The 17,994-nt window shown below is 43.7% G+C and overlaps 1 protein-coding gene across 4 annotated transcripts in view; it reads right to left on the reverse strand.

Moving 5' to 3' along the window:
• RREB1 (ras responsive element binding protein 1) overlaps nt 1-17,994 on the reverse strand; it is a 126,439-nt gene that overhangs the window by 39,548 nt on the left and 68,897 nt on the right. For 2 of the 4 annotated variants that reach the window (XM_010573249.1, XM_010573252.1), the window contains exons 6-7: nt 3,119-3,263; nt 1,798-1,937 (exon numbers count right to left, since the gene is read on the reverse strand). In XM_010573249.1, the coding sequence (XP_010571551.1) occupies nt 1,798-1,937; nt 3,119-3,263 (285 nt within the window). Of the gene's footprint in view, nt 1-1,797; nt 1,938-3,118; nt 3,264-4,927; nt 5,039-5,924; nt 7,523-17,994 lie in introns of those variants that run through there. The other 2 variants (XM_010573251.1, XM_010573250.1) reach the window with 2 other exon arrangements.

Below are 17,994 nucleotides of genomic sequence, written 5' to 3' on the forward strand. Positions count from 1 at the left end.
ACCAGATAGGCAGGGCAAGTTGTATTTGAATATGTTAGCTGACCAGGGAGAACCACAGCTTCCTTGTCCTGTCCTATCTCCACTGACGTGTCTTAAATTGCTAAAGCAAATATTTGACACCCCCCCCCCTTACCATCACCCAGACAAGGCCATAAAGACCAGCAACTCAGCACCACCCTTAACTCGTGCCCACAGAGCTTGACAATCATGGTTTTGATTGAAGGACACATTTTAGTCTTTGTTGCTCAATACAATCAAGGGTAGCAAAATCCATTTCAGGAGAATATTACCCAAAAGCAAGCGTCCTAATCCTAGAGAAAGACTTGCATGAAGAGGAACAGCATGTCTGCCCAGCCAGTGTGTCTTTCTGCCTTGCCGCAGCAGACTGCAAAGCTGCCAAGCTAGAAGGGTATTCTGTTATCTTTTATCCAGCAGTCAAAGCAAGAGAATCCACCTCTCCATTCAGGTCCATGGCATATAACTTTGCAAAGAGGTCATATCTTCATAGAAGCTTCAAAATGAGGCTAATGCCAGAAGAAGCCTAATATGACAGCTGCTTTCTCTAAAGTGTAAACTGTATGGCAAAATTATCTCAGACTCCCTTCTGTGGGGGTTGCAGAGCTCTTACCAGAGAACAACTGTTTCAGTTTTGCTCTTTAATGAACATTTACTTCATTTACTTCGGAAACAGCAAACTCCATTTAATTAACTACTATTTGTTGGACCAAGTTTAAGAAAGACCTTTCCAAATCCTTTCCCCAATAATTACAGCGCTTAAATGCCTTTAAAACTGGTTTTACACATATTTACCAAGTTTTTCTAATAAAAAAAATTGGAAAATTTAATACAATTATTTCCATTTAATAAAATGGCATGGAGCAGAGCCATCCCATTCTATTAAGAAATTGTATTCAGGAGAGAGTGTTGACACTTCAAGATGCTGAATTCTGCACCATTCCGAAAAGATCACTGGAGTCCAATGTCCCAAAATAAGCTTAAAACAATGACAATCTTCTGCAAATGGATAATCTCCATTTCTAAAATAGCAGCTTTCCTACCCGTTTAAACTAGACTTGTAATATCTCTTTTATATCTTCATATACCTGGCTCTACATTTTTCTATGGTAAAAAACAGGAAATAAAAAAGTATCAGGAGTCCCAGGGGCAATTACTTGAACCAAAACACAACACCCAAGCACCTTCCCAAATAATTAATAACTAATTTTTCCTTGTTAAGAGAAGCTGATTTAAGCCAAAATCCAAATCATTCCCTAACCTCAACAGGCAGAAAAGCGTAACACATTTTATTGAAAGTCTGGAACCAGAAATTCATCTGTCTTCACTCACTCCCAGGACAGACAACAAAACCTTTATATTCAGCTGCCTTCTTCTCCCCAAGTGGAATAATCTCATAGGTTGGTACCTGAATACTTCTATCAAGTTTTGCTTCATGTTTTAAGCATCTTTAGTCTAACTTGTTAAAATTTTGCTATGTTGGCATTTTACAGTTTTGTGTAAAAACAGTGATGGGTTTGGAGGGGAGGAAGAGGTGCTTTAATTTCTTCTAAAAACATTCCCAGTTATTAACTGGCAAGATTTCCTGTATTTGCAAAAAACAGTAAAATTAAGCCCTACAGCACCCTGGTGACACAAGATGAGGCAGAAACATTTAAAAACCTGTTCAAAATCACAAAGAGGGGCAGTCAGCAGTGCAGGGGGCTGAATGGCTGTACCTCTCCCCAGCAGGCTCCCTCAGGCCATCTGGTGACCAGAAACACTCTTAGGACTATTTCTTACCTCAGCGAATTATCTGGATGTGTCTCCATGTGGGACTCCAGCCCATACTTGCAAAAAAAATCTTTGAAACACACTGGACAATGATAAACTTCCTCCTCAGCCTTCTTATCCCCTTCACCGGAGTGACCATCTTCGACAACCTTCAGAGAAAGGGGAAAAAACTTCACTAGACCAAATCTTAACCAACTAACTAAACATGCAATCCATTCAAAGTCCTTCTCTCAAAAACAAAGTAGCAGGCTTCATCCCTAACATTGCTGCAGGTGACCAGAAATTACTCATTTCAGCAACAGAGAGGGTAAGTGACAGAGCCTCTGCGTGTGTGTGAGAAGGTGCATGACAGAAAAGGAGGCTCAGTAGGAGATAAAGTACGCAGCTAAGTCACAGATACAGCAGTTCTAATGAGAAACTGCGATTTGAACACTTATAAACCCGTATGTTTATATACCACTGAACTAGCATTCCTCCCCCTTCAGAAAGCCAGGCGAGCTGTCAGCCTAAATTATTTATGCCACTGAAGATACTGCCAACTGCTAACTCAAGTGGTCCAGGGAAAAGCAATAAACTTCTGCATGTTTTCTATAGCCCTCTTCTGATTACAGGAAGAAAAGCATGCATGTAACAAGGAATACTGAGCTAAATGAAACTGCTACTAGTTTGCCATTTAGAGATAGTAAGTGGAAAGGGTCGAGTTAAGTTTGGCAGCCACCGTACATTTTGTACAAATGACTGAAATGCACTAAAATATTTCATAAATAAAACCCTAATGGAAATGTCTAGCCTTCAAATACATATCTTCTGGTTGCTCTTGCAACTCCAATAATGCAGGATTATGCTACTGTGAAAGGGAAATGTACTACACTTTATTATTTTTTTTTTCTGGATCAAGACAAAAACAGACTTAAGCTGTTGCTGCTTCTGAAGTAAACACTGTTTTTTTAAAAGTTCAAAACACTATCCTGCAAGACTACTATGAATTAAATGGGAGAAAACAAAACTAGGGGAAAAGCTGCAGTAGCAAAAGAATAGTTCATCCTCTTGTCATCCAACATCAATTATCTAATATAAATGATATGCAAATCCAAAAATTTAAACAGTAAAGAATTAAACAAATTGAATTCTTTCTATCTCTGAAATTAGAAACTCATTTTCAATCTCAGACAACAGTGTTGGCTGCACAGGGAAAGCATGGCATCTTAAGATATATACAGGTCTGTCACAAGCCCACATTTTAATATTTCTGTGCTGACTGCATGAACTCAACAGCTGACAGTTTAGGAGGTAGCCAGGAACATCTTTTGCTTCATGCCCCATAAAGAACCTTTTTTGCAGGCGTCCTCTCCTCTCTGTCCATCTCAGCATCGTGACTAAACTTTCGTTTCGAAGATAATCGCCTGCGCTTCAGCGGCGACGGGGGAGTTGTGCTCGCTGTGCTGTTCGGATCCTTCTCGTGAATCTTCATGTGCCTGAACAGGAGGGGGAAGAAGACACTGTTAGCAGGCAAATCGGAGAGGAAAGTCTGCGTAAATTTTAATGCCAACACCACTTCTAAGGTTTGCCTTTAAAGGATACCAGCAGAGATCCCATAAACCGGACTGAACTTCTGAAAAACAGCTGGGGCACGATCCAGCACGGGCCGTTTGCGGCGCCCATGACCCTGCGGGGCCACGGCAGGGAGCCCGGCAGCTCTCCCCCACGCCCCAGCCCCACGGCTCGGCGCCTGCCCTGCTACCATCTAGCCCCATCAGCACCGTGTCCGTCCCCCACCATCCAACAGGCCCTGCTTCTGCCTAATACTGCACAGTAATCTACACGCCCGGCCTCCCAGTCTTGTGGCGGTCTAGCAAGTAAAAGACTGCACCGTAGCATCCATTTCTCTCAGTGCAAAAAAAGTGTCCCATCTTCAGCTGGCTCTCCTTTTGTAGTTTCAGATGGATCTGTATATGCCAATGTCAGAGCAACACTTCTTAAATACATTTGTTTCCTTCTCATCCTTAATGTATTGGTGCACCCCAATATCGAATTTCAACTGCAACTTTGAAGTCGAGATATATCTGGTCACACTGTTCAGCTGCAGCAGGTATGGCTTGCAAAACTCTGTATTGCCGAAGCACGTTCACAAACCTGCTTCCCCAGGAAAACAACTATTTCTTGTCACAAAGACAGTGGAAAGGGGAGAGGGACAAAACGGCTCAGGAAGCAATCTCATGAATATCTGTATACAGCTGACCCACTTTGCCTTTTGATTTTCTGTACTTGCAACCTGAGGAAGACACTGTCATCTAGTTCCCTTCAGTTAGATGAAAGGTATTGCTCCCATGCTTCTTTTTCTGAGCACTCAAAGCTCAAATTGTAAATTTTCTCTTTAAAAAAAATGTAGGGCTTTTAGCCTCTCTTCAAATTTGCAGTGCTTTTGAAAAAATCAAACTTGCACTCCTACATGCAATGAAAATTTTTGCTTCCAATAGCTACAAATAGGAGTGCAGGAGAGAGTTGCCCTTTGTCCACTCGACGGACTTCAAAGCGGCACAAGGGAGACAATGTTAATGGCATGTGGGCACATCCTTCAGAAGTCACACCCACAACTCAGCTCAGGACTGTGCCATTTAACTTGACTGCACGCTATCATGTTCAAACATGAGAGAATGTTGTAACCTAGAAGAGTCTCGTATGTCCTCATAACTGCTTGGGTGTTATGACATAAAATCCGTTTTAGTTTTGGATGCCAAGGGCATGATGCTTCAAGATAACACGCTGGACCGAACTGACCCACGGGCAGACTCCACCGGAGCTGCTGGGGGGACTGTCTCCTTAACACAGTGCTTTTTTTAACATTTCCTTTCACCATCTCTGAACCTTAAAAAAAAAAAAAAAAAAGGCATCTAAATTACCGTCTCAAACTACAGCCAGGCTTCTGAGGGTGTTATGCGGGAACAGCCTCAAGCCAAAAGCACCACATGTACCAGAATCGATGCAAGATTAAAATGGCTGTTCAGCTACTGCCTGCTTTCAACACCCGGCAAGGCTGGGGCTGCTCAGAGGACCAGGTCCACATGAGGAAAACGTGGCTCCCCCGGCCTCCCAGTAACCCTCACTGGTCACACAAACGGTGGACGGACACTGGTGTCACCTGTCAGTCACACTGTTGGAGGTTCGAGGAGGAGAGAGCATCTGTGTGCAGACGTGCCCAGCAGGTTGGGCACAGCATCATGGAAGCGTTGCTGAATCTGTCTGACCTCTTTCCCTGCCGATTGCCTGACTGGGAGCAGAAGGAAGGTTGAAACTCTGAGGGTTTGGCTCTCTCCAGGTTCGACAGGACCCAGGGAGAAGTTGGAGCGCTGACACAGCCTCTGGAGCGCAGTGCACTCCCCTGCCTCAGCCCCCTGGTAGCCCTGCCACCATAGGCACCAAAGCTGACTGATTTATCTGCATGAATCCAGTGCTACCTGGTCTCACAAACTCTGCTGGGAAGGCATCTGCAGGTACCGTACTGCCTCATTTTCTTTAGTCTTTTTTTTCTTTCTCTATGGCACTGACCTAACTTCTCCTGCTAGCTAGAGCTTCCTATGGGTGATAAATCAACAGCGTGAGGAGCAGTTGTCTGTATTCATGCAAGAATAAGGGAGAAGAAACCAGTTACTTGTTCAAAGGGTTTCTGGCCACAATGGTTGAAGATAAAACTCAAAAAGCATCTGGGAACAACAAAACGTAGTATTCAATTGCACAGGCAAAGCAAAAGCTGGAAGGTGGTTTGTTAGGGTTTGGGGTTTCCCCCCCCCCCTTCTTTCTTTCTTTTTGGTAAAGACTGCTTTCCAGTTTCACTGAGCTCTTGAAAGTGAGGCAGAGGCTTTTGCATGTGCCTGTCTGTCCCCCGACCACAGACACACACACATGGCCTGCATGCTTAACCTCGTGGGAGCTTGGCTGATGCATAGCTAATATTACTTGGCCAGTTACTTTTCAGATAGCTAGAGAGCAAAAGCAGTCAAGCTAAATCCCATTCACCCAGAAAACAAACAAACAAAAAAACCTGCTATGCATTAAGCATGGGACTTTTTGTTCCTATTTTCTTTTAACGTCTCTTTTCTGCTAGTAACAAGTATGCAGAACTCCTGTTTAGTAGCTACCTATGCAAAACAGCTTCCTTAGGGCTAAGTTCTCTCCCCTTGCTGTTTGTCCACCTGTTGAACTCTGCCTTTTGATGGAGCTGTTCCTACTTGAGAGGGGTGCGATGGCACATCCACAGCATACCAAGAGGAGAAACTGCTGAGACCCCCAGGTTCGTGCCAGTCCAACCTGGCACCTCTGCCTGGTATGACCTAACACATGCAAACATACTGGCTCCTGCAAGTCCCAAAAGCAGTCCAGCCTTGTCTGCAATATAACATATACTAATGAGGCACAGCTTGCTAACGTGGGTGCAGCACCACAGTGACAGGGCTTTGCTACATCTGGTGTCAAAGTCATCGACTGCCCCCAACTTGCAGTTCTCCTTCCTGCAACGTGCATGCTTTTGCCATGCCCTAAAAGCGAGAGCAGAATCCGTACCCACAGCAAGGAATGTGGTAATCCCTTCGTGTTTTAGTTTTGCATATTTCAAAGGAAGCAGCTCGAGCTATTAAGCTATAAACAGGAAGACACCCTGACTGCACCTTTGACTTTTACTGTGTAGGTCAAATATCAAGCGGCTGTGATAGCTCTCTGCATGCCATCATTAAGGAAAAAAGAAAAATCCAAAACCTAAGCAGCCGGTTCCAGAGTTCTTAAGCAGAGGCGCAACCTGTCCACATTACAGCCAGCAAGTTTGTTCCCTTGGCAGGTTAAGCAAGTTTCACTACATCAAGTCAAGGGTGGAGAGGAAAAAGATTACTAGACCTTACAGCCCAAGATAAGCGGGAAGATAAAGCCAAGCAGTACAAAGGATAGACACAATCTCCATCTCTCTTTTACTTTGCAACATGGATGTCATTCTGCCTCAAGAAAACATTTATCACACAACTTGGGTTGAACTGCAGCAGATGCCAAGTCACATCCACATCCACAATCTGTCTTTTAAAGTTAAACACTCCCTTCACCAAGGCTCCTTTTACTTAAAAAGTTTCCTAACTATAATTGGGGGGGCAAGTATTTGTGTTGCCTTATACTCCCTTAGAAGAGTTTGCCTTGATTAGATCTTACATGTAATGCTGAAAATGCTCGACCTCACAGTTTAGCCTGCCAAGATACAAGGAGAACAGGAACAAAGCTGTGCTTAGAAGTTATTTTCCCATTGTGACTATAACAACATATTTTGGCCTGACAACACTGGCATACTTTGAATACGAAAGCCAGGCTCATAAGTCAGCCTGGCTTTCAGCATCTTACAATGATAAAGGAAAATGATATGACATTCATCAGTTCCACAAAATAAAGATAAACACTCAACACTTTAAGTGAGAATGTAGTTAAAAAAAAGGCAAAATAAGGACATGCACAGAAATGCTCATATTCAGCCACAGATGCAGGTTACAGTAACATGTGCCAGCAGCTCTGAAGTTACCACTACTGCAGCTCAGCAGAGAGCCAGAGCCACAGAGGATGAAACTTGGCTTTTTTTTCTAATTTAAATCCATGAATTGTGCCTCTGAGCCATCCTACAGAGCAACCCAAGAATTGCAGACAAGCTTAGGAAGGTACAGAGCCCTGAAGCCTGCACTTCATATGGTATCCAGTTCTGGAGTCCTCAGCGCAGGACAGACATGGACCTGTTGGAGCAGGTCCAGAGAAGGGCCACAAGAATGGTCAGAGGGATGGAACACCTCTCCTGTGAGGACAGGCTGAGAGAGTTGGGGTTGTTCAGCCTGGAGAAGAGAAGGCTCTGGGGAGATCTTATTGTGGCCTTTCAGTACTTAACTGGGGCTTCTAAGAAAGATGGGGACAGACTTTTTAGCAGGGTCTGTTGCAGCAGGACAAGGGGTAATGGTTTTAAACTAAAAAGAGCATAGAATTAGACTAGATATAAGGAAGAAATTTTTTTATGATGAGGGTGGTGAAACACTGGAATAGGTTGCCCAGAGCGGCTGTAGATGCCTCATCCCTGGAAACATTCAAGGTCAGGCTGGATGGGGTTCTGAGCAACCTGATCTAGCTGAAGGTGTCCCTGCTCATTGCAGGGGGGTTGGACTAGATGACCTTTAAAGGTCCCTTCCAACCCAAACTATTCTATGATTCTATGATTCTGTTGTTATTAGCATCCCCAGCACCCATGTACACATACGCTTGGACAGCACTGAGGGTGGAACACTAAAGTGCAACCACGATACACAGGATGAAAGGAAGGAGATAAAAATTTGATCTAATACTAGGGAGGACTCCCTCGCACTAAGTGCTAGCTGGCCTCATTTAACCTCACAGAGAAAGTGGTGGAACTCTATTTAAAACGAGACCAGATGGAGAGCCAGAAGAATTTGTAAAGAATAATCCTGAAATGGAAAAAGGAAATTAAGTCTTTTCCAAACAAGGTCTGATCCACCTCTGAACTAAACTAGCGTTTAAGAACTGCTATGCAAAAAATGCAGATAGCTTGCTACACACTATGCTTTTTGCAGCACAGCTGTACAGGAAAAAGCTCTCCTTGTAATCTCTTCCCTCCCCCTCACGCAAGGAATTTCCCAGGTGAGCCAAGAGGATCCAACTGTGTTAGGACTGTGTGCCAGTCAGCTCTCTTGACAAAATCACATTTTTCAAGTGCTTGACTGCCTTTCATTCCGTCTTCCCTGTGAGAATCCCCTTCCACTTCCCCTCTTCTGCCACAACTTTCCTCTCCCCTCTAATGGTCACGTGAACAGGATGACTAAGATGATACTGCACAAGAATTCCCCGAGCTTCTTTCTTTTTAATTTTTTTAAAACAAATGGGCAGAAAAAGTTTTCAGCCCCACACTGTAATGCAGAGCGTGATTTCAGAAGGGTGAATATTCCACCAGAACAGTATCAAGTGAATACTTTGCTACTTTTCATTGAAGAAGAGACTTTTGTAATAATAATAATAATTAAAAAAGAACTCAAGTACCTTACTCCTTTTTCTCCCCGCGGATGGTGCTGGATCAGTGCCTAAGGGAGGTGACTCATGGTGGGGGGGAAAAGGCATGTGTCCTAATGAAGTGACACGCAGCTCCTGCTGGTCACATCCCAGTCTTTACCGCATCTCCAAAAAGGGCTGCTGTATTTTTTTAATGCCGAGAGGATTTGCATGTTGATCATATAAGCTTTCTGGAGGTCTCGAAACAGGGCAGCCTACAGCTTCAATGCCAAAACCAGAACGTGGGCAGGTTTTGACTGGCTGGCTCAAGGCTAGAGCGAGGAGTCAAAGCATCCTGAAAGAGGCAACTGCAAGAAGCAGCTGCTCCCAGCTCCGGGTCCCACTGAATTATGAACAAAACCAGGAGCTCCTGCTTTGCATGCAGATAACCCCATCAGCACCACTTTGGCTCTTGGAGAGGAAGCATCCCTCACCTCTTAACTCTGGGGAGAAAAACCACACCGTAGCTGCAGCCCGGGTTTCCACAGCTGCTGATGTGCTCCACATCCCTAAGAGAAAGGGCCTGCCGGGCTCAGAGGCCCAGGCAAAAGGAAGGTGTGGAACGAAAGGGTGTATCTGCAGCCTCTGAGCAGGGTCCAGAGTTAAGCCTCTCCCTTATAACTATGGCAGCACAAGCATTCCTGGCTTTCAGTCAAGAGAGGTTTATGCCAGGTAGGTCTGATTAGAAGGAGCAGCATGTCCAGAGGGGGAGCAGCAAGCAATTTCACTGAGGCCTGGTTGGGAAAGTCCCAGCATCTAAATCAAGATTAATTCTTGAGCACAGGATCCAGTGCATGTATAAACACCCTCCTCCTCCCTCACATCTCCACGCCTGTGGAAACGCAGTGGGGAGGCCAATGAATCCGGGCATTATCAGTCCAGAGAGATCATCTGACAGTATCAAGTTCAGGTTCTGGCTTCAAATCCCACATATTATTCTAAGTTTCTCCACTTTACCACTAGATGTACCCTATACTCTACTGTATTGCACATGGCTGTTCCTCATCGCCCTCGTGATTTCTGAGCAGTTTGATATCAAAATCAAGGCGATGATCCTCATACATCTGATGCTTATCTAAAGACAAGGGAACCACACATCCAACCACTCAGAGACTAAATAAAAAACAGTGCCTTCCATCCTTCACCTTATTTAAAATACACTTCTTTTTTTTTTTTTCCTCCAATGTAAAGAGTTCTTCAAGTTCACCAAGCTAGTCTGGGAAGGACTGAGCTGGTCAGATGCCCTAAATACAATCTAATTGATGCAACTGCTTTACCTCTTGCACTTTCTTCCCTGAGATCTTTCACTTACATTGCTACCTTCAAATACCAGTAAATAATCTCCAAAGAACCAAAAAAACATGTTTTCAATAACCTACAGTAAAGAAAAAGCACGTCTATCATTCAGAACATGACCAAACATCTCTGTATTAAAAAAAAAATAATCTTTGTCTAAGATTCAACTTCCTGCCACTGTATCAAAACCAACAAGAGTGCAGGATGCTTCCGAGACAGGTTGAAATTAGAACTGTGACGTTCTTCAGGCCCCATGGAATGAAAAATGGCCCCCAGAATAAGAGAAGGCAGCCTTCAAAATAACACTGATAACATCTCTTTTGAGAGATTTCTAGGTCATGTCATCTTTGCCACTGTTTTTGTTTCATTCTGCTTAACAAATGTTACTTCAGCCCAAATTGTCTAGAAATGTAGGAAAGCCCAGGGAACTCCTCTTCAAAACTTCTGCCATTTGACATGCATGGGAAGTAAATCCTAAACAAACAGAAAGTGAAGCAGCAGCATTTTTAGGAGCAATCACTTAATATACTGCTGCTAACCCTCTCCTCAAGAGTCTTGCGAATATGACTGGAACTTAAGTCAAAAGTGCAGTAACACTATACCCTTTGGTTAAAGAGTTTAGTCAGTTGTTTGTTTGTTAAAACATGTAGAGAATCTGTATTGACAATGTATTTCCAGTGCTAATTACCAACATCACCCACTTAAGAGAGCAATCCACTCAGCCCTTGCCAGTTGTAATCACAGGAACCACCAGAAAGATGCAGGTAATTCTGCAAATCAGACACGATCTGTACTTGGACAAGTTTCTGTTTGTCTTCTCTTCTTGGCTTGTTTGCTATTTGTATCCTCAAAAAAAACCCAAAATGACCCAAAACGCCCTCAGACATGCATGCACACTTCACAGCAAGTCAAGAGACACTGGAATACCAAAACCCCAACCATCTGGGAAACACCCTCTTACAACTGCGGAGCAATCTCAAAACAAATTTCAAGTACCACCAAATATTCTAGTGGTAACCAGTGCTGAATGCTAGCATGGGATAAACAAAACGAAGCTGAACAGCAAGAAATCTCCATGGCTATGCTATTAAGAAAGCCATTGCAACGCATGCTGTGAAAGAGCAGGGTGGGGCGAACAGGTCCCAGGAAGGATCAGATTGGGAAGCACTGACTCATTTTAGCCACACGTCTGCCACCAGGCACAGCAGGAGATCCCCCAGCTAGCACTCCCCACAGCATCCACGCGCTGCAATCTTGCCGGCGCAGTGGCATGGCTCATTATCCTCATGGAGGCCCCAGCACTTATTAGCTCTGTCTATCAGGGCTAACACGGCCCCAGAGAGCCTCCCCGCATAGCAGCGTGCAGCAGCATGTGGGTGTAGCAGCCCCCTTGGCGTCACCCCAGGAACTGCTGCGGCCCAAGGTGCCACACAGACATGCCATAAGCATCCCCCCAAGTTCAGTGCGGGCTGCCGCGCTGTCTAACTCCCTGCACAACGAGGTTCTCCCAGCAAAGCAAAAATAGCCTTACAGCAGGGTGGCAGACAGCATCATTAGGATGACATGAGCATTATTATTTAGATCCACCAAGACTGGCTCGGTGCGCTAAGGCTGCAAAAGCCACCTGTGATTACATTCGAATGACAGGTTAGAAATCCCTTTTCAGTGCTACCAGGACAGTCTGCAAAGTTAACCAGTGCCATGCAGCTGGCAATACATGATACCTAAGGATATATGATACACATGCAAGCACACAAAGCATTTTGTATTTTTATCCTAGAGTAAAAATTTGCTTTGCTGTGAATAAAGGCAAGTTGTAAGCATGAGTGAGAGGAAAGATACCGATCTACAAATCCAAGGGGGGGGGGATACCATTTCTGAATAATTATGCTGTATTCACATTTAAGCAACTACTTGCTACGCAGAATCAGCAAGTTCAAACAGGCTGAGATTGATATAACCGCATTCCCAGCTTGGCTCAAAGGTACTCCTCTTCCCTACCAGCAGCATTGTCAGAACACCTCAAAGGAAAAAAGGGAGACAAATATCTGCCTGATGATGTTGTGACAGGGAAGTGATTCAAACCATGCCTCCAAACCAAAGCTTCCCAAAGCACAGCAAAAGAAAGCATACATTTGCAGTCTGCATCAACCCTTGCACAAGGGAGGGCAAAAGAGGAGGGCAATGCAGTGTGAGCTTCCCAGTATCACTTCCACCGAACTGCCTGCCTGCAGTCTGCACTGAATTCAGAGCAGACCTAAATTAACAATGCCAAATACTGCAAGGAGACTTCCAAGCCATAAGAAACCCTTTCATAAGGGACAGTATTAAACAACAACCTTCTGAGGCCCCTGTAATTCCTTAAGCTTGGAGACAAAAGTTTATTAACAACAATAAAATTAAGCAGGAATAAGTTTTTTTTTAAAGTGTATCAATCACTTGGCCTGGGACATTCTGAACTGCTCTTTTCTTTCATCTTTTTGGAAATCTGTGGTTTTCAGGCATGTCCTTTAGTTATCATGGTATATAACCTTAGCCAATTACTTCATTGCTGATTTTTCAGGAAACTTCAGGTTTAAAGAAAACAGGTGGTTTTAGATGGTAAGGACAATTAAAGTAGTTTCAAATTTTAGCATCAGGAAAAAAAGGCACGGGGGGAGAGAAAGAGAGAGAAAATTAGAGAAAGGATGTCAGAAGGCGGAAAAGTTTTACCCTTACGAGCAAACACAGTTGAAGAAGTCCTATGTACGTCCTGCCTCCCCCCTCAAACCGCACCCCTTTACCAACCAAGCAAACATAAGCCCCAGCTACTTCCCAAAACCAGGCAAAGCCCTCATGCAGTTGCTTCCCTCTCACGCTCAACTGTTGAGCAATCCTGATGGCACACAGCACAGAACAACTTGCTGCGTCACACAGCTCAAGGAGGAAAAAATAGACAGCCACAGCAATGCTGGGGACGCTGTGTAGATGGAGCAGAATACCTCCCCCCAGCACACACACACACGCACGCACGCACGCAAGGAAGCTGCACTAGATAAGAGAAGCACATCTTCGTTAAAGCAGGGTCTTTGCATCACCCCGCTATCAGCAGTCACCAAGTAACTCGAGGGGCAAGGAAGTAAGAGGTTATCACTGCACACACACAAGTTGTACAAACTTTTCCCAGCGCTGAGGACGGCATCCTAGCAAAAGCTTTCACGTGCTCAGCCCATTTCCTCTCCTGTTCCTGAACATGTGGTCCTTCTTCCTCACCAGTGGTGATCTCACAGCATTCCCTGCCGAGCACAGAAGCACTAGAAAAAGGTTTTGCGTCTTGTTACATGTCTGTTTAGTCAAGTGTAGTAGCTGGAAACAGAAGTCCCCACGTGACTTGTGCTACTTTATGGGAGTTTGGGAACTTTCACCCTCAAGTGAAATTAATTTTGGTGCAGCCCATAAGCAATATGGATTGCCTTACTCTCTTCACCCTCAGTTTGAAACTGTCAAGAAAGACGACACATTGAGGTGGCTTGATGTCAAAAATGAGCCATACAGAAGTTGTACACCTCTTCTGTTTTAAGACATCTTTCCACATAAAGCACTGGAGAGCTGACTCTGAGGATTTACCAAAAAATCGCTGAGAGTGTTTAGCAAACTTCAGCTAAGAGAGCAGCCTGAAGAATTCAGCATATCTATAGAAAGATATAGAAGAAACAGAAAGCAGTATTCGCATATTGTGTGCTATTTACCAGTTGTATAATGGCACTGCTACTTTACAGACTGTGTCTTTGCCTAAGCTGTGTGCATCATGGCTCAGAAACCCAAGTGAGAGGCCCTGGTTAAGCCCAAATGCCAAGATTCCCCTCACTGGTTTTTTTTTACAGCTCAAGAAGTTTCCCCAAATGCTGTCAATGAACAGCCTATTTTAAAAAGAGGGGAGAAAAGAAAGAGGAAGAAACCTGCTGACCCTGAGAGGGGGTACATTCTGCAGTTTGCTGGTTCCAGCATGCTGAACTAGAACAGGTTGAGCAGGTTAGATACTGGGGGGAGAAAAGGTAAAGCTGGAAGACATACATTAAAGGTGGAACGACAGCAACCACAAATGCAGTTTGAGATAGACTTTTTCCTCATTCTCGTCAGTACTTGGCCCAGGGGTCTTTTCAGACAACAGGAGGAACAGTGAACACACATTAATTAGAGAAGTGATGCAAGCATTTCTGACGTGTGCACACACAACAGGCTGAGCAAAAATTACCTTAACATACAAACTCTACAAACTCTCCCAGCAAATTCTCTCACCACCAGCATTTTCTACACAGAATCACTCAACTGAAGTACAAGCTAGAAGACAAACCACCAACCGAAATGCCAAAAAAACAACACATTACTTGTTAACCTTGAGAGCTAACATCTCTGCAAGAATCGCGTTAATGTCTGGCTTATGGCAAAGGACTAAAAGCACCTAAACTCCCCGCAAAGATCACCTGGGTTTTCCAGTACTTGCTAAGTCTTGTATTTATTTTGTAGCTCTTCAAGGTGAGAAGGGGAGGTAACATCCCTGAGAATACTAGACCTTCAGAGGAGGCGACATTTCTGAAAGGGTACTTTAGCCGGAAAGATCAAGGTCTTGTGCTGCCAGGCTAGAGTCTCATCTGTCAAGTGGCTTGTGCTCATTTGAACTGTGACATGGGTAACAAAGCAGCACTAAGCTACGCTCAATATGCTCTGTTATACAGAGATTTATGTTATTGCCCATGAGGAGGGTGGTATTACTCAGTTACGTCAGACTACCTTCCCCTCGGCACCAGTCGCATCAGAAACCTAAACTTACTGAAAGCAGCATGTACCCTTTTTTTGCCTGCAGAAATCCAAAACATAAAATTCCACAACCTTACAATGCACAAGATCAGACTTAGCTATTCCTCAGAGGCAACACACACAAAATCTAGGACTGAAAGCACACTGAAGTCTTTCTTATGTTGAGGTACTGAAGAGCTCTGGAGATGCAAGTATAATGTTCCTCATTGTGTACACTTCAGTTCTCAAGAACAATGGAGCTAATTAAGGTCTGCGTATAAATCTTAACTCTGCACTTCCTTGCTTCGCTTGATTCTAATCAGATCTCAGCGTTCATGTTTTTGTGTTAACTTCCTTTGCTGTTCTTTAATGATAACTGAAGGGGGATACTGTCCAAGGCTACAAGCAGCATGTAACACATCTGAAATCATGGCATCCCCTTTCACCTCCGACTGCTCACAGAGGTACTGCGGCACAAGGGCTCCTTCAGAGCCTCTTACTGCTAAAGATATCTATGGAGGGTTTTTTTGGAGCACCCTATTTATGCGTCATGTGAATTAAATAGAAGTTTATATAAAGTCTTTACAGAAGATGACCATCTACTCAGCAACAGTGAGACAGACAGAAGTTTCTGCCTGGGACCATTAAAAATACTGTCGTCTTCTACTTCTCATCAAAGACAGAGAAACAGACTTGCTTACTGCTATACTGGTGTTGAAAAAGCCTGACCTTTTCTTTCTTTCTTTCTTTTTTAATCTTCTTCAAAACATAGGGATGCCAGCAGAATACCAAACATTTACTCTGGATATATCTGCTGACAGGACAGAGAACAAAAAAACTTCCCTCTGCCTGTTTCCCCATCCTTATTTACAAAATGTATTAGCAAAATGTAAGAAACTTTTTTTTAATTGCAAAGAAAACCAAAACAGCTATCACATCTCACCTGTCTCCTACAACCACAGTCATCAGTTAGTAGAAGCAGAAATTAGTCTTTTGTGTTTGCTATCCCTGCTCAAGAATTAGGGCACTTGTATTTGCTGAAGCTTATCTTTCACAAGGATGCTGACAGTGGTTAGATCATCCCCCACATATAAGGAATGGATGTGAAAGCCTGTAATACAGCCTGCTTCTTCATATTTAAGAGCACTGTCTACCAATTATTACATTGAAATAAAAGCTCCTTAGGAGATGACCAAAGAGACATTTCTATTGTGCAAGACAATAAAAGAGGGCCTTTTCACATGTGTGAAGTGTCAATCATTTTCAGCATCATGAGTTCCTTGGCTATTTGTTTTTAGCTTCAAGTTCTTATACGTTCAGTTTTTCAAAGCCACACAACGTTTAACACCAAATTTCCACTTGGCCATCTTTGCAAACCACCAGAAACCAAACCATGTTGTAATAAGGCATGTTTTCGTTCCTCTTGTCTTCTGGAAAAAAAAAAGCTGATCATCACATTTGGCTATGCTCTGCCTCCAAAAACTCCCATCTTAAACAAATGCCAGACTGCACGTGCTAGACTGCAGAGATCCTATTTGTACTTAGAGGCTGGGCATTGTTATTGCACTGCACCCTACAAAGCACACACAGTGTACTGGAAGCAGGCCAATGCCATAAATAACACAGGAGCAAGTCACAGGTGGAATGCAGGGAAAGGATGGATTCAGGCAGATCTTGAGGACACTCTGCCTATTGGTTATTTGCAAAGTCAAAGGCAGCCTGTACGCATGCCTGCCCATGAAGCACAGACCCATGTTAAAGAGAGTGAGGAAATCATTAAAGCATACGCATCTCAACCCCTGTGCCTTTATCAGGATCTGACACTCATCTTCCAACCAGTACATTACAATCTTCACCAAGCAGACGCTCTTCATTTGCCAGTGAAGATGGCTTACTAAAACATCAAAATTCACAGGTTACCCTGCAGCACACGCATTTTTTCTTTCTCAAAAAACTCATTTAGCAACATATACACACACATAAAGTGTTGTTTAAAAAAGACTGAATATGAACATCAGAATAGTACCATACTCTGATAACAAAAACAGCTGTTTGTCTCTCCACAGCACATTAAAAAGAGAAGTTTGGGAAAATTATCTAGCACTGAAAATAAGATTGAGAATGAAAGTGCCTTCTTAATTAAAAGAAGAAATACCTTCTTTGATAGGACCCTTTGTAAGCATGCTTCAAAGCATAGCTTCTGCGATCCAGATCTTCCAATTTGAGTTTCAAAGACTTCTGCATGTGGTTGTTGCATGTGGTGTTTCGCGTGTGCCAAAAAAAAATAAATTCCCCAAACTTTGAGACCTGTTTCTGAGATGGTGCATAAACAGCCTACAAGTACCTATGTAAGATGTAAATAAAAAGCCATTATGAAGAATTTTGCTCGGTATGGAGTAAGAAGCGGAAGGAGAGAAAGAAGGCAGATACCTGCAACCTTTTGTTTTCATATGAAACACTTCAGTAGGTTTGCATTACCGCACTAATATGGACAGCCTGGTGAACATCAGCCATGGATACTGCAGCTTCATTTACCAAACTGGGGAAGCTGTGGCTGCAATACATATATTATCCCTTTAGCCTTTTCAGACTTGCCACAGAGACTTTAATAGCTACCCACTGGAAACTGGCAGGAAGGTCATCTCTCGCCTCCCTTCTGGCATTTATATCCTATTAACATTTTCAAGTTGCATGGAGAGCATGTCTTTGGCAAGGAGGAAAATGTGATTTTAAAGTGATAGGCAGAGAACATCCTCAGTCACAGAAATGGAAAAGGAGCTGTTGGCAAAGTCTCCTACCCCTGAAGGAAACCCTTTTGGAGCAAGTGGAGGCATCGCCCTTCCCCCTGAAGCCTGATGCATGTTCTACTGGAATGCAACACAGTAAGTCAAGCAAAGTCTTTTCTCTACCTCAAGGTCCCTTGCTAAAGCTTACAAACCACCACCACCACTAAAACTCACAGCAGCAGCCTAACTCCTGTCTGCATTTTGGGGAGATGCAGTGGTGGAGATGGAATAAGAGGCTTGCAACCTCCTATTTGGTGGCAGAGCCTAGACCCAAAAGGGC

Source organism: Haliaeetus leucocephalus, unplaced genomic scaffold (genome assembly GCF_000737465.1).
Source record: "Haliaeetus leucocephalus isolate CR32 unplaced genomic scaffold, Haliaeetus_leucocephalus-4.0 Scaffold373, whole genome shotgun sequence".
NCBI classification, from domain to species: Eukaryota; Metazoa; Chordata; class Aves; order Accipitriformes; family Accipitridae; genus Haliaeetus; species Haliaeetus leucocephalus.